At 42.0% G+C, this 23,280-nt stretch overlaps 1 protein-coding gene across 2 annotated transcripts in view; it reads right to left on the bottom strand.

Annotated features, from left to right (window-relative positions):
* The window catches only part of adcy2a (adenylate cyclase 2a), a 33,289-nt gene extending 11,188 nt beyond the window's left edge, over positions 1-22,101 (bottom strand). Inside the window, exons 1-17 of one of the 2 annotated variants that reach the window (XM_061675233.1) lie at positions 21,535-22,101; positions 15,428-15,625; positions 9,427-9,588; positions 7,312-7,461; positions 5,975-6,123; positions 5,765-5,876; positions 5,210-5,337; positions 4,489-4,647; positions 3,938-4,070; positions 3,695-3,871; positions 3,561-3,604; positions 3,307-3,387; positions 3,129-3,198; positions 2,858-2,955; positions 2,693-2,777; positions 1,432-1,569; positions 12-122 (exon numbers count right to left, since the gene is read on the bottom strand). In XM_061675233.1, coding sequence (XP_061531217.1) covers positions 12-122; positions 1,432-1,569; positions 2,693-2,777; positions 2,858-2,955; positions 3,129-3,198; positions 3,307-3,387; positions 3,561-3,604; positions 3,695-3,871; positions 3,938-4,070; positions 4,489-4,647; positions 5,210-5,337; positions 5,765-5,876; positions 5,975-6,123; positions 7,312-7,461; positions 9,427-9,588; positions 15,428-15,625; positions 21,535-22,065 — 2,526 coding nt within the window. In that variant the 5' untranslated portion in view covers positions 22,066-22,101. The remainder of the gene's footprint in view (positions 1-11; positions 123-1,431; positions 1,570-2,692; positions 2,778-2,857; positions 2,956-3,128; positions 3,199-3,306; positions 3,388-3,560; positions 3,605-3,694; positions 3,872-3,937; positions 4,071-4,488; positions 4,648-5,209; positions 5,338-5,764; positions 5,877-5,974; positions 6,124-7,311; positions 7,462-9,426; positions 9,589-15,427; positions 15,626-21,534) is intronic. The other variant, XM_061675235.1, reaches the window with a different exon arrangement.
* Positions 22,102-23,280: the final 1,179 nt, after the last annotated feature.

The raw sequence follows: 23,280 nt of genomic DNA, 5'->3' as shown, positions 1-23,280 counted from the left end.
CTTTCACTTACAGGAAGGTAGAAGTTGTTTGGGCCTGCCGGTTGTCCGTCCGCGTAAAGCTGCGTTTCATTGGTCGAATTGTAGACGGCAAGTGGAGACAGCGCGTTGTCCTCCAAAAAGAACTGCAGCAAAAAAGCAAACAGAAGACATGATTATCACATTCTTGAAAGTCTTCCTACAAACAGTAACGGTGTCATAAAGTATAAACATTGAAACGCGGAACGGTTTTTGAGCCATCCGTCCATTTTCTAAACGGCTGATCAGAGTCACCGAGGGTGAGCGAGCGATCCCAGCTGACTGGGACGATGGAGAGAAAAATAGGAAGTGGCTGGACGAGCAGACAAAGCCAAGTTAATTTGGTTCAGCGGCCCTGAGCGACAGGCGCAAAACAGGATGACAATCTCCGGAAACAATTTGTGGAAAAGGGCTCGTTCGCAGTGTGCTCTATCACGCTATTGCAAATCCAGGCTCGGATCTCGGTTTGATCAGCCACCATCTTAATTGTCCTATTTTGGTCAATTTACACACACACATCACAAATGCTGTGCCATTAAAATTAGGTGAGAAGTCAGAAAATTACATCAATAAAAGCCTACCGTAGGATAAAATGATGAACAGACTTTCAGAAAGAATTGTTGCAAATATAAACAATATTCTTAAGCTAGTAATCGATATTTCTACAGTAAGCAGAACTGCATTTCAGAATAACGTTCCAGAATGGTCAATATTTGCTTCGACTGGAAAACAAGGAAGCAGGAGGAGTGGAGCTGAAAACCCTCACGCAGGGCTGAGGTGGTCTAGATTCCGTTGTTTTAGGGTTTCTTTTACATTGTTGATCCTGGATCTGGAATCTGATGTGGAATCCAGTGTTAACGTCCGTGAGCAACACCAGACATCCTCACAAGCTCAGTTGGGAACGTACGTACATACAGTACAAACGGAGGCAAAAACATGGCCCCATAACAATTTGCACGACGTCTTCTTCTACTGCCAAATGTACTTGAGATTATTTGATTTGTTATAGTAGGAAGCCATACTCGTTGCCTGAGGAGATCAGACCACTTTGGTTCAACAGAATGACTGCTTTCACTTTTTAAAATGTCTTTTGCTGCTCATTTATTATGCAATGTGCCATCTGTCACAATTTATTTAAGGTGATGGTTTGTATTTGCGTGCCTTCAGGTCAAAACTTGAACCCTGACTTAAAGTGCAATTGATCGCTTTATTGCTGTGGGGATATTCAGAATATAACCGATGTATCCACACCTCGAGCACTTTGTCACCAGTTGCCGAAAACTAATTGGACGTTGCGCTCTGTGAGCTATGACTTAGACTGCAGCTAATATGGGTTGTGTCATGTGCAGGCTTGTTAAAAGGAACAAACCTCATTTCCCAAGCTTAATTATTTCGCCGCAGCACGTGAGAGCTTACCATGTTGAATACCGCCATAGTGAGTATGAGAGCTGTCGTCGTCAAGGTGAGCGTGATTCGGGGCCACGGCTTGTTGGCGATAATCACAGACGACCTGAGCAGCCACGTCCACGAAGTGGGCGCGCTTTTGCTGCAGTGCTGCAGGAACACGCAAGACGACACATTCAAGTTCTGGTGAGCAATCCAATCGAGGAATCGATATCAGCATATCATTAGCAAACATACATTTTTGATCTTTGTGGTATTCTTTATTGACTTTGCATATTTATTTTTTTTTTATGTGAAAAGACAAAAAGAGGAAAAGTGCATGCATGCTGTTTTTCCTTATTTATCACACTGCTTTAAGATGAACAAATGGCTTTCGATGCCACTGAATGCCCGAATCACTCGCGTGATCATCTCAGAGCAACATCCGAGCACCGCTGGAGTGCAAGTGAGTGCATTTACTGTAAATAGCTCAGGCATGTACATTGCGCACAGTAGGAAGAAGAATTGCAGCCAAGGAATTGTTCTTGCAGGTCATTGTTGTTCTGTTCTGAACACAAGGTTTTTTTCATCAAACGCATATGAAGGTGAATATGTGCAAAATAGATTTATTTGTATATTAGGGTTTTCCAAGAAATGCTGTCTGATTAGTAATGGGACTCCGGCGAAAACAATCGCAACTGTAATGGTAAGGGCAATAAAATATGATCTACATTCTACCTCAACTTTATTCCTTTCATACATATATAAGTATGTAAAAAGGCAAGACAGTTTGCGCCTTGAGATACGAGCGGCTCCATTTGGAAGTCAAATAATACAGAGTGCTATTTTCCAAAAGTTTTTGGAATGCGGGAGGAAGCCAGAGTACCCAGAAAAAAAACCTACGCCGGCCGAGCTGCTTTTTGAACCAAAAACCTCAGAATTGTGGCGCAGACGTGGAAAGCGCTATACCACCAGGATGCCTCGGACACCACGATGAACTCCAAATTACAACAGTACGGATCATATTTTGTCAATTATGTTCTTCAAGGCTGAATTTGTGATGCACAGGCACTGAAGCTCAAGCAACTGAAAGTCTTTTTATTAATTACGTCAAAATGTACCATCAAAAATCACACACAAAAAAATTGTACCACAGGGCATTTGTGCTACGAAAATACTTTACGTGGTATTAAGCAGACAGTGGAGTACAAGAGTCCAATTTTAGAGCGTACAAGGCAGAGACTAGAATTAGCCCTGTTGAAAGAGATGATTTCAACAGAATAATGTCACTCACCATGACGTGTCCGATGAAACAGATGAAGACAATCAAGGAAAGGAAAAAGAAAGCCATCCCAAAAGATATCCCCAAGACTGCTGTCCTGAAAAGAATTAGGATCATTCGTCACAATTTTGAATGTTTTTTTCCCCCCAGTCTGCTGTTCACTCATCTTGCACGTACTTTGGTAAGACGAGTATCTGCACAATGAAAATGCAGGAAAAGATGAGACAGGCGCAGGTGATGTAGTATTTGAAGGCTGGCAAGATTGTTGTTCTGTACTGAAAGGAGAGAGGGGGAAAAAAAGGAGAGTGTGAACAAAATGACCTTGAAAATGTGTGTTTTAGAAATACATTCTGACAACCAAAGTTAGCGTTACGGAGTAAGGACAAAGTTCGATAACCAATATCATCGTACGTGGTATAATTCTCGTTTAACCCGTACAACTGCTTACCTCCTTTTCCAGGGATTTATTGTGAAAGAATAACGATATTCTTTGGATGTCCTCAGATTTGAGCCACTGCCTGGAAGCACATAGTCCAGGCAATTGGGACATAACTTGGATGATTTGCAAGTGTTATAAAATCAGGAGTATGAAAAAATAAATAATAGAGTCACACAATGATCCTTACTTTTGGGAATTTATGCCATCAAAGGTCCTGATCATCCTCTCATTAAGTTCCTCCTCGAACCGCTTTTTCTGAGATTTTGTCCTGTAACAAGAGCGAATATTTTCATTTGACACAAGATTAGTCGTGCGTATCAAAGCCTTCAGCAGACGTCAAGAGTTATTCCAAAAATCTTGTCGTCTGGCACTGCACCGCCGAGGGACCGGGATAATCGTGTCAGAGTAAACGATCCCGGAACAGCGCAACGAGCGGCTTGCCTTTCAGATCTCCTCTGGAAATGGTACTGCCCCGTCGGCACATCCTGGACGGATAGAGGAATTCGAGAGGTTACGAGTCGGCGGCCACTTCAAAAGGCCACAAAGACGTAGTAAAGGTGGAGAAAGCTACACACGGCCGTGTTGATCTTTCCGTTCTCGTTGGTCATGCTGTCCCTGTGGTGCAGGTTGGCGAAAGGCTTGGCTGCCCCCCAAGACTCCAGGTAGCGGGTCATCCGGACCGAGGCTCTCATCTTGGCTCCGTCCAGGGGGTGTCGGGGCCTGTAGTGATGCTGCGGGCTGCGACGCTCCACCTGAACGAAGAAAGATGTCCGCTCACTTTTCTGTAGTTCCAACAACATTTCAAGGCGCTTCCTTACCTTTGGGTTAATCACCAAATATGTGATGACTCCGTGCTCCTTGAGGTAAGGGTCTCTCTCCTGCCCGTCCCCGTCTTCCACTTTGTAGGCTGCATTCAGGTGCTCCAGTGTCACTGATGTGATGTGGACTCGCCTGCAATGACCAAGTCAGACAATCATTTGGGAATACAGTCATAATGTACGTATTTGGTTACGCTTTCCTGCAAAAAAAAAGTAAATAAATAAATAATAATTTAAAAAAATGACATTTTTAGGAACTGCAACCAAATTTGATACACCTCGGTTGGCGACTGACATATACCATACGGTTTCTTCAAACGTTGAACGTGACCGTCAAGAATTTTGGCCCCTATTGACATCAGGTGTTACCAGGTGAGAAGTGCTCATTGTTTTAACTCAATTATCATTTGAAATGGACATCATTAAACATTTTTTGAAGCTCAATTTCCATTATTTATACTATTGGGGACAAAAGTGGCCGTGCAATTCTCCCCTTCGACGTTCCACTATATAACCAGAAACAATGAGAAATTCTTCCTGCGTCCGCTCACCCGGGCACGCCTCCTGCTTCCATGTGGTTGGCCAGCGTGACATCATGTGACCAAACATCATACTGCCATTTCTGAAGTCCGATGACCCCGCACAGAACGTTCCCTGAATGCACGCCAACACGCATATTGATGTCAACCCCTGTGGCATCACGCACTTTCCTGTCATGCATCAAAACCACACTTATAACTGTGGAGGAGGGAACAAAATCAACATCCAAACTATCCAGCTTGTAAAAAAATAAAACAAATAAAAATACAGCAAATAAGTCATGTAGCGACAACAAAGTATAATTCATTTAAATTCTTGACTTTTTTTGGGGGGGGGGATAATGACTTTGTGCTACCCTGTAAAAATCGTAATTGTGACTGATTATCTCCAGAGTGTGGGAGGGATTTTTAATTAAGGGAACTTATTGAAGTGAGTGTTAAGCCGTTATTAATTCTCAGTGTTTGACAAAGCGACTTGAATTAACTGCTCATGAATCATGGGAGTGCTTTTTGAATTTTTTTTTTTAATTTTGAGCTTTAATACTTGGGACTGACTTCAATAATGATCCAGTATCTCAAGTCTTTGCACCTTCTACTGTAGAAAAAAATATTGCCTGATCCCACACTTTGGACATATATTATTATTATTTCATAAACACTGTTTCCTTCTAAATCCTTGCGAAAGGATTCGAGTTCTAGCTACTGTTGAGATAGAATGTGGAGTTGTGCTTACTTGATGGCCTCACACATGTCCAGTCCCATTTTGACGCAGTTCTTGGCGTGATTCGGTAGAGACTCTGGCAGGCCAGATACGCAATAGTAACAATCTCCAAGGATTTTTATCCGCATACATTCATTTTCCTGTGTATAAAAGATGGAGCGCAGGTTGAGAAAATCCCCACACTGAGCGAAACATTTCTACAGCTACAACTGTAATAAACTAGTATTACAGCAAGTCGAAGGATTTATGCTTTTTGGAATGTCTGTAAATGGAGGGATGGCTGGATAGTCACACATCTCATTACGGGAACGTACTGCACTTTGCAATCTTCTCGGTGCAAACCTTAATATTTCTGCACAACAAAATAACGATGTGAGAACGTGTAGTCTGATTTAAAAATTACTGCTGGACTGCGCCTTGTATATTTTGTATTTTATATACCGGCACATATTGTTTTCAAATTGTATTCCAAGGACAGACATTTTCTAGATGTATTCTCCAGTCATATTCAATTTTATTAGGCTACGTTATTGAGTGACAATGATAGTTAAATGATGAATTGTTTACCTTGGCAATTTGGTCAAATTTGCCAAACAATTCATTTAGCATGTGCACCAGCTCGCCAGGTGAGCAGTCACTGGCAAGGCGTGTGAATCCAACGATATCAGCATACAGTATGCTACAAAAATAGAAATATAAGATTAGAAATGTCCATTTCAAATGTGCATGAAATCAATATTTTTGCGTAATATTATACTCACGAAAAGAATTACATGCCTGACATTAGTGTGTCTCTGAACATAGAGGTTGTGAAAATTGTTGGTGTTCTCGATCTGACCCAAATTTGGCCCTTTGAGTCTCTGGATGATTTCTGCTTTCATCACTCGGGCGATGTGCGCCGGCAGCAGCGACAGCAGCAGACGCTCCTGATGACGGCACAAAAGAAAAAGATTCCAAAAGTCAAACTCTGATCCTTACCGGGTAAAATATTTGGATCAACATAATTGACATTTTTACTTATTGACAGTTTTCTCACCTACTGCCCAAGGTTTGTTAGCAATTTCACGACATCAATTAATAATAGCATAATAAAAGCAAGATGACATTTTCAGACCAAATATTAATATCGACAGGAAATGAGCAATTTCTGCGCTCTCCGAGTTAAAGTTCATTTATGTGATATTTGGGTAGAGTCTTTTTTTCACCTTACTGCAGCGCTGATTTAATATTCATACAATATTGTGTTTCAGCTGGACATCCGAATCAACGAGGTGATTCATGAACGAAATGACGGCAAAGGTCATCATTTCATTGTTAGCTGCAGGAAAAAAAAAAAAAAAACGATTAGGCCAACGTTGCATTGTGCCATTGTTACAGTCGCTAAAAACTGCGGCATGAAGGAGAGCCCCGTGGTGGCTGCTCAGAAAAACAGAACTTTCGAAATGACGTTGACTCACATGGACTACGGATTCCGAATGTACAACTTACACACTCACTGTTTGGTACTTTGGATGAAAGCACAAAGCAAACAGCATCCATTATGAGTGCACTCAGCACTCATAACACTTTCTATATTTGTAAATTACTCAAGGCCCCAGCAGCGCCCCAAAGAAAAAAACCAAAATGAAACACCAAACATTTACGGCTCCACACAGCAGCAGTCCAAACTTTAATCAACACCTTGCTCTCTCACACCTTAACCTCTTTGCACGTCACACTGTGCGCAGTAGAAGATGGCGGCCGCATTTGCATGGGCAAATATCCAGCAGGAAAATTCTCACACTATTTTGGGAAATGCATACACGTGGTACGAAAGGGGCTGCCTCTACTCCCTGAAATATCACGAAGACAAGCGTTTTCCATATTAACAATAAAGGGAAGCAAGCTGACTAAAGACAACGAGTGTAGCAAACAAATAACTGTGAGCAGCGGCGGTGTGAAACTGAGACTGGACTGGACGAGACCGGGCGCCCTGCTGTAAAACACAGGATCCGGCAAGACGTACGGGATGTCGACTCCTAATGTGTGGACCCTAGTTTTTTTCTTTTCTTTTTGACCGCCTCACATTGCCCGGCTCAGCGGCCGTTTACCTTTTGACTTATTGACGCCGTTACCTGCTGTCTCTTTTCAAATTCCAGTTTAATGGGAGATTTGATGCAGTTGCAGGTGTCCTGATAAGTCTGCTTGAGTGCCAACTCCATCAGGTGTTTGTGGTACGCCCCCGCCATGTTGCCACACATGAAAATGATGATATTGGCCAAAATCTGAAAATGCAGGACACAAGCAAATGTCAGCATTTGTTCGCAGCTTGTGCGTGAGCAACACAAAGTTTCAAGTTGATTCAAAGTTCCAAGAATGCTTCCTGGGAACTCTGATTCATAAAAGCAGCAGAAATGGACACATTCAAGTTTAAGACAAATAAAAGTCACGAAATATATTCATCAAGCCATAGCAACTGCGTCTCCATCGCGATGAGGTCGTAACCATAGACAAGCGGTCCCATGAATATTTCTTTGTGACATTATGAATGAGCTCACGACGACGAGCTTGTCCCCTTACTGTCTTGAGCGGGTTTATCCACAACACAAAGAAATGTTGATTTAGAAGAAACCTTCACTTTTCAAATAGGTCAGCAGTGTCTGAGCAACAAAGAGCGCCCTAGTCTCTCTTCGACACCTTTGTGTTGCGAGACACGTCGTGTCTAATTTATGTTGCGGTTTCTGCCGACGCGAGAACAAAAGCCCAAACGCCTTGACAACGTCTGCTTGCTTTGCTACCTTTATTCCTTCCAAATGTGAGCAAGACACAAAGCTTTTGAAGCATCTTCTGATTATTAATTTAGCAGCACCTGACACGTACCATACTGTCCTTCAAACTAAAGTGCGAAATGAATTTAAGAGCAGTCCAACCTTGAATTTCTGATCATCTTGTCGGGCATTTTTGGACACGACAAAGAGATTCCACACATTATATGCAATAGTGAGACTAAACAATGATAATGCGATGTTATGCATCTATGTTTTGTTGGACCCTTATAAAACATTACCAGTGTCAAACATCAATATTGTCGCTGTCCTCTTAAAAATCACAAACATTTAACGACATGTTAAATGTTGTGATGTGTTTGTTTTTAATAAGGTACACACATCTGAGATTTCCATTTCTCCATGTCTAGCTATATTTATATCTAATTTAAAAATATCCATCGGTTTGACTTTTCATTTCTATATGTATTACACAGCCGTAGAAACCTAAAACCAATGAATGTGTTTGTTATTCTCGTCCAAGATCTACTTTTGCCTTCTCCCTCTTCTCGGTTCAAATGATCGTCAGTTCGTTAGAGATCGAGACAGTTACACAACAAACTAACACCATCGTATATACGGTGCCTGTAGCTATAAAAATAGCGTATGTCTTGTTTCAATCTTCAGAATTGTATCAAAATGCTAAACTTAGCAGTTTCAAAGTTAAATTGTGGCGTGAGAGCAAAACTACGAAACAAGCAGAAAGATTTTTAGAAAATACACTGAGCTACTTTTCCAGATTAAAATCAATCCTGCATTATAAGACATGATAAGCAGCGATTGTAATCGGGATGATTGAGGATGTTACGGGGATGAAAGGATCGAGAACCGCGGGCCTAAAGATGGCTGCCAAAACTGTTGCGCTGTTATCTTGCCAGCAAAATCATCGAGGAGGATTTGTGCATGTGCACAGAACTAACACAGGCGCTTCTGTTATCCAGTTTGAATTTAGCATATTGCTATGCTAGTCCGTAACTTTCTTAACTTTGAAGGGCTTTGAAGGGGAAGTATTGCTATTCAACAATAGTCGAATAGTATGAGAATAGCAATACATAAATGAAACTAAATCAGGGTGGACGTTGAAATAAAATCCAATCATACAAATTTCATGACACTCTGAAACACTCTGACACTCTCTTTAGAACACGCATCTGTTATCAAAATCGGTTTTAGTTTCAAGGTCGCCACTGGTTGCTTGCTAGAACTAAAGTGTAACGCGTGCGTGCAAATTTAAACAGAGATAAATTAAATGACATATTTCAAGTTGTAAGTCATATGACATACATTGTGTGGCCTTATCAAAAAAGTGACAAAACCAATATTTCCAGCCAGTGCCTACGTAAGCAAAAGTTGAATATTAAATGGGATAGAATGACTGCTGCCAAGTCTTTAATTTTGTCACGCCTCCACGACTGTAAGCCTTACCTGCCATACCACAGGTTCCATGTGATCAGCCGTCGTAGCGAGGCAGACGCTCAACACGGCCGTGTGCGAGGCAGACGTGACAACGCTGGCGATGACGGCCTCCCGCATGGAGAACGGCAGCATCGTGTAAACCACGAAAACGATGAACAAAAAGAAGGACACCTGCGGAGAAGGATGTGTTCTTGTCAAACCCGCAAACAAATTCTGTTTGCTAAAACATCAAGGGAAGAAAAAAAAAAAACACCTTAATTTGCTTGAAGGCATTAAAGACATTTCAAGACAATCACAGGGAAAAGTGAATGTTAACTGCAAAAACAACAATGGTATTTAGTGTCGCTAAATCAAAAAGTACACGTTGAAAGAGCAATATAATGTTAACTTGAGCTTTTAACTTACTATTCAAACCTCATTCACCTTTTTACAAGGGAGGAAACAAATTAGATAAAAATGCTATTTTTTTGCCCATTGTTTCTGGTGTATATATTATCTGAATAAAAATCCATGCCCTCCCCCCCCAATGTGAGATTATCTCAGTGATACACAGCATATTATTACTCCAAGATGAACTCAGGCAGCTGTTTGTTGTTATTGCATTACCTTTTTCATCACCATATTCATTAATAGGAACAGCTCTAACAGGAACATTGTTTAGCACATCTTTAAAGCGCCACATTTTCTGCATCTGGACCTGTCGCCAGCAGCCCCCGGGGGAACGACACTCCGCTGGCTTCTTGTGCCCGCGACTCGGCCTCATCGTATTCCGCATTGTGGTTCAACCTGAGGTGTTTCGCAAGGTTTCTTGTGTTACCACAACTCCTAACCCTGTTTTCCACAAACATCCCAGACCGCGTCTTGGCCGTTTGGAGCCCAAATAGCACCACACGCGGCTCATCCTTACGCTCTGCCACAAGTAGCTCCCACCAACCAACGTTATGTTCCTGCCGAAGACGTAGCAGACGTTACCGCTCCTATGTCTGAAGTATCGAAAGTATCGATATTGTGATTTGAGAACCGATTTTAGAGCATAAAGATCAGATGTATCAGACGTATTGATCTTATCTCTAGTGGATATATGCGCTGCTCACGAGGAAAGACTCAAGCTAATCTCGAAAGGCTTGGACACCAAATGTGGCTCGAGCTAAACGAGGCGAGAATTGAAAGGCAAAGGTTATTTCACAGGATCACTGGCAAAATTTGGTCGGAGAAATCCTCCCTGGTGTGGCATCAACAAGAAAATGAACACATTGGTATACGGCTATTTATATACTGTGAGCTAATAAGCATGTCTCAGTGTTGTGCACAAGTTGACCCGCATAAACACCAGTCGCCCTGAAGGCTTACCTAACCTCCCCTGACTGCAGGCTGCAGCAAAGGGGACAGTCAGCGCTTTTCCCTCAAACCTGGCACCTCCAATGGAGCTGGGGAGCGTGTCGCATTTTTACATTAGTGGAGCTCCCAACACACATTGCCCTGCTCTTTAATATTCCCCCCTGGTGCACGTTGAGGCCAGCGTGTGTGAGAGAAAAACGTCAGTGTTCTCTCGAGCTGCAGCGAGGTGCCAGTTAACTTGTCTCCGGTTAACGGTTGCCGGTTTGATGGAGCGAGGAAAAGCGTTGGAGATGAACCTTTCTCACTAACCCAACTAGACATCTGACCATCCATATGGCCATTAGGGTCACGGGTGAGCTGGAGCCGACTTCGGCTGACTTTGGGTGAGAGGCGGGACTGCTCGCCAGCCAATCGCAGGCCGCATATAGTCAAACATTCACGTTGATGTGTTGTTTGGTCTTCCGTGCATGTATGTTTCTTGAATTCGTACATGAGCAAGAGCATGCAAACGGCATGTAGGAGGGCTTTAGCTGAGATTTGAGGCAGAGGATAAAGAAATGTGACCCCTACCTCAGCAAAAGTGACAGTCACAGACAATAAATGCACTTTTTAAATCTGTTATTCCATAATTCATGCGACATCTACCAACGGGACTTCCATATTTTGCCACCTCCGTCGATATTCTTTACACTCTAATCAAGGCAACAAAGACCTTCGAATTATAAATGATGGCTGATTAAAGCTGTAATTAATGAGGTTCACTTCACTAATCAGACCGCACAATAACCTCTACGGCTTCTTTTTTTATTTTAATGTATTTATTCCATTTTGACAACGACACTGGCAATTGGCCTCCAGCACCACAAACAGGAATGGATGGCAAGATGATGGACCTGCAGGATGTTGCTCTTGTCAATTTAAGTATCTGAGCATGGCGTGCTGTGCCATGACGACCACAACAACAGCAACGATAACAACAACAACAACAACAACATGACAACGCTTTCCACACATTGGAGTGAGTGACCAAACTGTCTCCCAATGGAAGCGTCCAGAAAAGTCAGCCACTCAGTAGACCCATTCCCTTTTCAAACATCAAGAATATTACCATTGCTTCCTTGCATGATGTTCGTCATTTGATAGAATGCAAGTGACAGCTCATCCATTTAGAATCTTGGCAGAATTTGTAAAATATATACGTATATATGTGCAGAACCGCAGAGAGGGAGAGAGAGAGAGAGAAAACCCTTATACATGTGACATTAAGGTAAAGGCAAGAAGCCGTGATTGGTAGGAAGAGGACACAGTATTTCTTTCTGTCGTCTTGATTCCAGGTCAGCATTGTCTGTGGTGTGTTTTTGGAGAAAAGCAAATTCTAGAACTGATTCCAGGTTTTCAATCAAGCCTTTTTTTCCTTCTCCGATATAGCAGAAAAGCTTGAAACGCTATAGCGGAAAAATATTAAAAGGAGCAGTGCAAGTCACTGTAATGTAGAAGCAAAAAAAAAAACATACAGCCGAAGAAAAACTAACATTCAATTACCGTAAATGAAGAAATAAATGCTCAGTAGAACGTTCAAGCAAACAGATGCATTAACTCGCTTTGCAATGCATAAAAAAAGACATCTGGCCTCACAACACAATTTGCTTCGTGTGGCATGTTTGTTATCCAAAATGTAAATCCAATGCCACTAACTGGTTCTCGAAAGTGGCAGATAATGGAAGGGATGGCAGGTTAAAGATCCCCGCAAGCGTCTCGCTCGATGCGCTCACGAAATTGTGCGAATCTTCCTTCCAAACACATGAGGACCCTCTCACTGTCAATGATGTTGTTAAGGCTTTTTCAAGATCCGGGCAACAGTGCTGCATCCAGCCTGTGAATCAAATCCTCCACAATACCACGGCGGGTTCATAAAACAAATTACGGAGACGGAGTGTCCAATTACATCGAGCTTTCGGTCCGCAGTCTGTACGGGATCCGCTTTAAGGCTTGATTTACAATGCAAGCATGTGCGCGGTGCGTCAGTCAGAAAAGACACTTTAATTGCATACTACATGCATTACACTAAAAACGCACGTTATTAAGGTGCTTAGCTTGCACCTTCTCCAATCAATCTGGGCTATACTGCTTAGTGGGGTGAATTTATGCAGCACTCGCACCTTCACAAAAGCTCAAGGCAGTGAAGCACTCTCACGCACGCTTCCACATTCACGACCGCGCGCCGTTCATACGAGTTCAACACAGAAGATGCAAAGAAACACCATCCTCGTTATTGTTTCCCTAATCTCCATGACTTGCGTCAGCGCCCCTTCGCTGTTGTTGTTGTTGTTGTTGTTTTTTCAATTCCCAGCTTCCACACATTCCCATGTTTCCAAAGAGAGATGTCTCCAAGTGTTGCGAGGGCTTGAGCTCTCCAAGTCACTGAGTTGACTCATCTTTGTTGATCCCACAAATGAAGTATTTTTTTCCTCATTCAATTCAAAGCCCAGTAACACAAGCGTAGGTGTGGTGCATTACAAGTCTGAAGGCGGACGATTGCTCCGATCGGTGTCTTTTTCCCCCACATCACAGTGACACTCTCGCAACACTAGTGACATATTGGACTTTTTGGAGGGGTTAGGTGTGTCGCAAAGGACGTCTTGTCCTTGTATGTTGATGGAGAGCCGCACACTATTCCATTATCTTTGATTGTTGACATACGAACAAGGGTTGCAATATTTCTTTTGCCTGCTTAAGGCTCCCAGACTGAAGGGTGGCCATCCACAACGTGTGTCGGGAGTAATCGGGGGAAAAAAGAACTTCGATCAGCCCATTTGTCTTGATTTTATTTATTTTTTTTCTTGTATTTTTTTTTTTGTTTATGCTAAGTTCAGCGCAGAAGACAAAATGAAACAGTGTGGATGTATACACATGATTTCCTGCGTGAGGGACAGGGCGGGTGAAGGATGGAAAGGAGATGAGGGAGGGCGCAGGCGTTCCTCAGCGAAGGGGTAGGAGCTGGACCGCGCAGATAAGCCCGTCTCCCTAGCATTAGCAAAGAGAGCGGCCTTTGTCGGCAGTGGATAAGCATTCAATTGATTTGAGGTTGGGAAATGGAGACTGAAATGTATACAAACCAACCATGGCAGACTGAAGACAGGAAAAGCAACTTTGAGCTTCTCTGTGCATGTTTCTCTGAACTGGCGGGTCACTGTACTGATAGGGCAGTTTGTTATCTCCCAAAATAAAATTCTTATTCTGACAGCAGACCACGTGTCTGTCATAAACTGATGCTGTGAAACGGAATTTGAGCAAAACCGTGTGCCTGTGTTTTGAAAAATATAGACTTTGGAGCTGACCTCAGCTTAACCTCAAATAAATCATCGAAAGCAAGATGCATTTGTTCGCTTATTTCAAGATGCTCAAAATGCAAGTGGAAAAAAGCATGTACGGTAATTAGCGAGCAATGGTGCTGAAGTCAGTGTCAGAGTGTGAGTCAACAAGGTAATCTCGCCAGATAAATGTTAATAAAGGTGCTCGCTGCACTCGGAGTGCACTGATGGCATAATGGCCCGATATTGTCGGTGAGTGGAAGAAATGATGAATAGGATGACGTGCGAATCAGTGCGCACCTCAAAATGCTGCTTTGTCACAAATTCGTCCCCATCAGTGAGTGTTACTTGTACAAGCGAAACCATTCAACATCCTCTGCGAGTTTCATCAAAACAACATCTTTTCGGGTGCGGATTTGAGCCAGCTGCCACATCCAAATGCGTCGTAGCCACACACAAAAAAAAAACAATATAATTACATGCCGTTAAAACCAATCTGTGATCAGAGCAGAATGCACCCAAAAATTAGCAGTAAAATACCTTATCAATATTTTCAACATATGTAGTCAAATAAAAAAAGTAATATATATGTATATACAACTCCCACCTCCTTTCCCCCAATGCTGAAATAGTCACAAATTCCCCTCTGAGTTTTTGTTCGCAAAATTTATAGATAGTTATCACTTGTTGATACTGCTCAACATGTTGGAGGTCGACGCAATGCTTTTGTTCCGGGCCTAATTAAAAGTGTTCGAATAGAGACATACGAGTGATAGCCACCGTCCACAAAATGCCGAAATAGTGTGCGGCGTTTGACTGCAACAGTGCGAGCGGGAGGGATAAAAGTCTCGTTTATCCGTGTCCTTTTCAAATCAGAAATTACAAGACCGAACAATTTGGCAAGAAAATGACGGCCATTGTGGCTTTCATGCATCAGCGGAGAGTCGGCCAGATGCCCAATCCAAACATCCGTGTTTGTCCGTACACTTCCTCGATACAGTTACAGAAGGTATACAGTAGATAGTCTGCCATGTAAGAAACCAAGAGGGGCTTCGCCGGACTTTTATGTCAAACAATACATAGAGAAGAAGCGGGTTAAGAATATATGACCGAGACTTGTGAAGTTATGCAGTTAGTCGTGGAATACTGAGGTAGTGTGGATGAATTGAGAAGTAGCCTCGCTTTTGGCAACCGACAATTCTCCCCGCAGGGAATTCAAAAGAATTCAAGGCACTTTCACGTTGGCCTCATTTTCAAACTCAGAAGCTATGTTTAGTTATTTATCCCATCTATGAATAAATCACAGAATGCTTCACATGCTTTGAAGTCAATTGACCACAAAATACTTTTCTCGGGCTTACCTGGTCCCACGGGCAGACGATCCCACCGGAAAACATAAAAAGGTAACCCATAGCGACCAAGCAGGCCCAGATGACAAGGGAGAAAACCCGAAGAAGCTTCTTGAAAATGGATTCGATGCAGACCAAAACAAATACAGCCAGGAAGATGGCCAACGCTGTGGGCACTGTGATTACAAAGGCCACGTGGTCCTCAACGTTCTAGAATAGGAAAGACAAGAATTAGAACAAAGAAGACTGCAAAGGGCTCCAGCAGATTGCATCACAGTAATAGTAGCATTGCTCACGGAAGTGAAATCGAAATTAAGGCAATAAATGCAAACGTACAGTACTTCAAAGTTAAAGATACCATCGGTGGTACTTTGAGTAGAAATTGTTCCAAGGCTTGTGCTTGCATTTACAGAGATGCTCTGTTGTACAAGCCAAAAGTGCTATCAACATCATACTGAACATTATTGTCGCTCAGATCATTACAAGTAAAGAAAAAGGTAGCTTAACTCAATATTTCCCCATGCTTTAGGACTTTAAAGCGTCATAACAGCGTCCTCTGATATGGAACAAATTCGGAATTCAAACCTGTGCAATGCAGGCTATTGTGCTTCATATGGAACAAGTCGATATTATAACAACACAGTATTCACACCTTGATGGGTCAAAGATGCATCGGACACACAAAGGTAAAGAGAGATGGACGTTGATGTGAGCTTTTGGAGAATGTCTCCAATTACAACAATCAAGAAGACGTTTCAGAGACGTAAACAAAAACGGCATGTTAGGAGTGTGGAAAATGGACGCATCTCAAGGGGACAGCAGACAGCCAGACCGCTGGAAGCCTCTCTCTTCAATTTCCCCACTAAACCAACAAGCCGGCATGTGTGAGTCACCAAATAGCCTTTCGATGAAAAGAAGCGTTTCGTTGCTTTCATCTGATTTGCTCCATGTAATCTACGTCGCCACATAACATGGGAGAAAAGACCCTCCGCTTGTATCTCTGCGAACACAAGCTGTCCAATATAAATGATTTTGTTGTCATCCATATGAAATGAATTAACTTTGCAAGCGAAGGCACCGTCTTTCATTTGTAATTTGACGAAGGACTTGTGTTGCCTTTTTTCACACATTTCGAATGAAGTGACCTCGTCTTTTCGCACGACTCGATGGACGCGGACGTGCTTGGGATGTCAGCAACTTTTGAGAAAATGAGAGCTTCTTCTCGCAAAGGGCTACGAAATCAAGACACACTTGTGCAATATCAAATGTGCAAATATTACCTTTAATTATGTGTCAAAAGTGAAATGAATGATATATGAACGAACACTCTGATCGGTTAACAATTTCTCAAAGATGTATTAACAATGATTTAACAAGGTAGGACAGGAAAATATCAATTTGCACTTTATTTCTAGGAATAAAGAAAGTGTTTACATTTTCAAACGATCACTTCTACAACATTCCAAGGAAATCACAATGTCCCAACACCAGTGTGCTATTTTTAGAACAGGCCCGGGGACGCTTTACCAGATTTAAGATTCAGGATCCGACTTAAAGAGCAAAGACAGATTTAAGAAAAAAAAACAAGTTTACAAATAATTGAACAGTATAAATGTATGCCGTAAATTAGCCATCTACATGGACTTTTTTGATTTTTGAATCTTTTTTTTTTTAACTGAAGGGATGTCAAGTAAGAACAGAAGTTAAACATACATCCATTATGGATTTGAAGCTGCTTTTCTTTTCTTTTCTTTTCTTTTCTTTTCTTTTCTCAAATACACTTAGATCTGAAAGCTCTCATAAAAATTGCAGGACTTTATTTCAGGGTGGCAGTAAAAGGCTGGCACCGTGGAACGAGACCCAGCCCATATGTGCCTCATCTTCAAGGATTGTGACATTTAGCCGGATGTGTCACGTGTTTGCCGCATCTATCGGTAACGAACCAAAGAAACAAGTTTGGCTCCTTTCATCCAGGATGCGTGTTGATCCCCACTTTTCATTTTCTGTTTGGACAGACACTCGTTTTGCTGACACAGCTGGACGTTGGCGATCCCGAGCGAGCTTGTATACATACTGTACACCACACACGATGACAAAGCTCTGGCCTGCGTTATTTAATGCCGCGTGAGTAAATCAAAGCTATAGTGCAGGTTCAGAAATTAGGATGGAAAAAAAAACAAAAAAACTCCAAAGTTAAATGCCACTGTGGTCATATTGTTCCCAATTCGACCAACATATTTGATAACAATATTTGCCTTATGAACAAAACTTTATAGTTTAAACCACCATTATGTTGCAATACAGTAAACGCCCCCACGATAAGTGAAAATCCACGATGAAGCAATACCTACAGAAATATGGGAAAAAAAGAACATTTTTAATGATTTTGGTTTTTTTGTTTTTACTTGAAATTGTTTTAGGGTCTCCAAACACACTTTTAAAACAATACATACATTTATGCACAGAATATATATATTGAGAGAGAGAGAGAGAGAGAGCAAGAGAGAGAGAGTGTGAGAACAATGGATAAAAAAGAAATGACAAAAATATCAAAATTAATAACACATACAGTACAAAAAAATAACGTGTTTGCATCCAGGAGAGACTAGCTGTACTATATGGTACTGGTTCCAAAAAAAATTACAAAATAAATTAAAATTAAAAAAATAATAATAACAAATATATATATACATATATATGATAAGAATAATTTTTAAAAAACACAACAGCGGGACCGCAAAGCGTGAACCGCGATTTAACGAGGTGACTGTACATCATTACGCCTCACAAAGATCTCAATTCAGCTCACAAGGATTTAACTCTTTTTATTTTTATTTTTTTTGTGGCTTCTTTGTGTCACTTAGACAAAAGAAAATCAATAAGGGGCGTTAACAGAAAAACAATGGTTGAAGAAGACAAAACTTGGACTGATTGTATCTTTTGATTTTAATGAAAGGTGTGTCATTCGTCATGCCAGCTAAGACATTAAAAACTGACTATTATATTGTTTGAAAATGTTAATATTAACATTGCTAACTTATTGTTTTTTTTTTTTTTACATTTGCATGACAGCTAGGAATGTGGAAATGTGGCACGTTAAGGTTTTATGGCGGCAAAAATTAATTATTTCTCCCGGAGGAACAGATTGCGTTCAACCTAAGAGGTTCCACTACATCGTTAATATTTGAAATGTTGTCGTCACATATATATTTTCATCTTGCTGCTTTCCATCTGTTGCAAGACATTTTGCTTTTTCTTCCACCGCACCGCCCCCACCTTCCCTCTGCCTTTCCCCCTTGTATGCTGCCAATGCAGTGGGACAGGAGAGGATGCGTGCGGTTGAAGAGAGAGTTTGTCTCGCCCAGAGCTGAGCTCCCAAACAGAACAGGATTTAGGTCAGCCAGCCCGCAGGAAGGGGGTTGGCGTTGGGATACAAATGAAAGAGAAACAGAAATAGGAGGAGGCGCAAGATGACAGCGGCCCAGAATGGAGAATAGAAAGAAATAGAGGAGGATGGAGAATGAAACGAGGGTGGAGCAAAAGGTCACGCCAATCCTGCACCGAGCCAGAGCGAAAAGGCAGGATGTCGAGCAGGAAGACTCCAGATGCTTGGGCCTCCTCAGGCCCAGAAATCCATTGTGAGCACAATTGATTTGGGCTATATTTATTGAACAAATTGCAATTATGCAACATCCTTGTTAGCATTAAACCTTCCGCCTCGAGACTTCACTTACAAAAGCCATAGCGTAGTAAAAAAAAAAAAAAAAAAAAAAGAACAAATATTAAACAGTGAGGAGGCATTCACTTGTGGAATGATTATGATATTGAACTAAAAGCATGTAGCGCCCCTTACTCTGCATCAAAAGATTTGGAAAACAAGAGTGATATAAAAAAAAATGACACAAATCAGGCATTAACAAAAACTTTGATGACGAAAGAGTCGGCTATGCTATCTGGACTTTTGCGACTTCCTTATAGGGACCCGTTATTCTTAAATACCTCGAGTATATTATGTATCAATAGCATCCTGTTTGTATTATCTAAGTCGAATCTGTACTCAAATTTGGTTTTAGTTTTTAGTATTTAGTATATTTCGTTTTTTTTAACTTCTTCCTACTTATGTACATTAGTATAGCAAAGGACAAAATATTCTTTGAGTTCAAATGTTGTCGTCTCTTCTTATCAGGAGGCAATTTGCTGACTAATCGGACAAGACGGCACGTGATGATGTTCATGGTGGATGCGTGTCATCGTGAATGGAAGTCGCCGATGTCAGCATCTGTTTGCATTGGCCAAACGATGCAAATCGTTTCCCCGTATTTGATTTCGTGTTTGGCTGTTTGTTATGTTTCGATATTATGCAAATCTGCAATATCCAGCGACAGTGACTGTGAGGCTCTTTCACAGTGTATTAAAATAATCCTGCCATCAGAGCAGATTCATCAGGGAGAGACCACAAGAGGCCCTCGATTAGTAAAATATGTTCAACGATGAGATTACACTTCCGTTAAAAGCACTCGGGTGCAAATAAGAAGACGTTATTCAACAGTTGAATATAATCCCTCAAAATGTCATTTTTGTTTTTTTTCCATTTTTGCCTTGCTAAAGCCAATCGGTCATTTGTTGAAGTTATTTCATGTCACTTCAGTGAATAACAGAATGTGCAAAAATGCCCCCCCGAAAAAGGAGTTTTATCTTTGAAGCAACTATCCTCCAATGAGACAAAATCGAGGTGAAAAGTCTGAAAACGTCTCAATGACAACAAACACGCCCTGAACTTCACACTCAGTGAAAACAGACTTCCTAGCTTTCGACGGGATACTGTTTGCTTTTCTATTTCCCTGAGGGTCTTTGCTTCTTCCCCGCATTGAATTTGTCAGCCTCTCCGAGCGGAGATAACCGTGTCAAAATATTGAGAGCTCGAAATCACCTCCGCTTTCTGGAGTTTGGTCAAGCGTGAGCTCAAACAATAACTAAGCCCCTTATTCCCCCTCGCTTTTATCTCACCCTCTCTTCACATTAGTGCTGCCACGATGACCGCATGCTAGGGATGTGTGCGTGCGTGCGTAGACGTGTTGTAAACCCGTTGGCATGCGTGTGTGTCTATACATTACGTGGGCGATTGGGAGGTTTTTTTTGCGATTAAGCGTGTGCGTCACATACTTCTTGTGTGTCCCGACTGGTAACCTTTGTCTTGAAGTGGGGTTTTTTTTTTCCCTCATCCACACAGTTTAAACTTTGTAGAGTAGCCAAAATATAACACATATTTACAGTTGGGGAGTAAGTAATTACACATAATGAGATGATGTCATTTAATTACAAAATGTCTATCATTGTAATCCATTGCATTATTGGGAGAAAATGTGCCCTTAAACTACAGTTGATTTTGGAAATTTCCATCATTACAATTTTACCTCCATTGAGAAAAATTGCCACAAAAGCTCGGATGTTTTTGATTTTTTTTTTCAAATCACTTCCTCCTTCGAAAGCCGACACTTGGGATTGGCTCTCTCTGGTCACGTGCCATGCTGCTGTCGTCTCAAACATGACATTTTTCCAAATGTGACCTGTAACCTTGTGGTGCAATCTATTAGGTTGTAGGCTTTTGGACACATAAAAGAACTGTTTCGTCTTTATAATTATGGAGGTTGTTTTAACGGAACATTCACTTATGGGTTGTCATATGAAGCGATATTGTCTAAATTGTTCACATTTGTCATTAGGTCGTCGTGGTACGGTATCATGTTTTCCGCATGCTGTGCACATTTAACATGAGGTTTTCTTTTGATTTTATTTGTGTAAATTACAACTATGTGGTTACATCCAAAATAATGATCTACTATGGCTTTTGTCCACTTTTCTTCGAGGAAACATCCACGGCTCCTGTTGATGCATTCATTCAAAATTCTGAAAAATAATCAAAATGTAATCAAATGTAATCAGTTATATTAGTTGGAGAAGAACTGAAATCGTTGAACCACTATTACATTTTCACCAGAGTAAGCAACCGCACTGCACATTGATACTGTTGGCTTGAAAAGGGAAAGGAATGTGATGACTTTCCAGTCTGCGTATGTTTTTATGACATTTGCATAACGCGTGCACGGCGTGGAACTTACCAGTCCCGATGCAAAGAACACAGTCAGCAGAGCCAAGCACGCTCCCATCACTATGAGCAGCAGGAACACAATCAGCGGATGCTGCTGGCTCATGCAGTAGTACGACTCGTACAACCAGTCCCGGGATCTGCTCCTCCGATGCTGACCTCCCTTCTTTCCCTCACCGGGCTCCCCATCCCGGTCCAGGAGGTAGCGCTTCCTCCTTATTGCCGCTTGCCACATGGCTCTTGGAGCGGAAAAGGGAGAAGTGTCAGGGAAAGCAGAGGAGGCGGCGGTGATGTCTGAGGTGATAGTTTCCACTCCAGATGAGGGGCAGTTGCTGTGTTCTACTCTCCTCCTGCTGCTGCTGCTGCTCCTCCTGGGGATCCTGGCGCGAGCGCTCCTGATGTCCTGCGGAACCTGGGGGGCCCGGCGGCCCCCCTCCCTTCTTAATTCCTTCAGGCGGATACAAGTGAAAGGCGGCTCTGAGTCAGAGGCACCGCGCGCCGGCCGGCGAGGTGGCAAGAACGCACCGAGGTTTGAGCGCAGCATCCTCCTCCGCCTCCTCCTGCCAACATGTTGGAGCGGGAAGTGAAAGGAGAGCTGAGACTGAGCGCTCTTTAGAGTCAGAGAGAGAAAGAGGGAGGGGAGGGGAGGGGAGCTATATGGGGGAGGGTAGGAAGTGGAATAAAGTGCAGGAGCAGAAAGGGGAGCAAAAGAACATTTCATGAGTACCTCTGTCAAAGTTGCTAATTTAGCAGATTGCAAAGACATTTTTCGGAGGGGTGAAGCACGTTCGCATTTTGCAATCATCGGCAAATAGATGCATACCCGTCTTTTCAATTCTTCCAGTTTTGCTATTGTACGCATTTCCCTTTTCCCCCTCAATTCATCATGCGTACGGAAATCCTCAGCTTAATGCAAGGGGGTACTGAAGAAGTTGAACAATTTGCTGAGGATTTTTCACGACTGAAGGATTGAGGTCTTCGCTGTACATTTAGACAAATATTTTGTGGGCTTATAGAACAGGCAATACAATTTGCTCAATTCTCATTGTCCTTTTTGGGGATAAGAATATGACATATTCCAACATTTCCATAAATGTCTCTGGGAGCAATGCATGAAACTTCATCACAAGATTCAGTCTAAGTGGAGGACAGCGCAAAGTTGTTTGCCATTGTGTTTGTTTGTGAACCGGACAAGTGAAAAACTACTAGAAATATCAAAGATGAAGCTGCAGATGTATTTGTTTGCACTAATGTCAAAATTGTGATCCAAATGAGCAAATGTTCTGACCCGGCAGAAGTTCAAGTTGCGTGATTATTATAAATATGGCGGCAATTTCCAACAATTGTTTCAAGGCATTTAGAAGCGCGCTCCTCAAATATGAAGAGACCAAATCAACCCCACATGAGCGAGCACCTCGAACAGACCCGAGTGGGGGCCGCCCGTCTGCCTCAACTGGTTAAGATGAGGAAGTGATAGAGCAGAGGGACAGTAGAGAGGGAGAGAGAAAGAAGAAGAGAGAAAGGAGTTGGCTTGCAGCTGGGAAACTGCAGCCGCGTCTGCTGTGTTTGTTGACACACACGCAACGCAACTGAAAAAGAAGAACATACAACAACTGTCCAGCAGACCAAATGGAAACGGTGGCGAAGCGAAGAACAAGCCACAAACCAGCAAGAAATAAAAAAGCCACATTTATTGATTTATTTACTTAACATGCAATTAAGCTATTGTTGCACAGTGATTGATTGGCGACTCGTTTAA

The sequence above is a fragment of the Phycodurus eques genome, chromosome 4 (assembly GCF_024500275.1).
Source record: "Phycodurus eques isolate BA_2022a chromosome 4, UOR_Pequ_1.1, whole genome shotgun sequence".
In the NCBI taxonomy this organism is placed as follows: Eukaryota; Metazoa; Chordata; class Actinopteri; order Syngnathiformes; family Syngnathidae; genus Phycodurus; species Phycodurus eques.
This window is presented reverse-complemented; position numbering and strand designations above follow the sequence as displayed.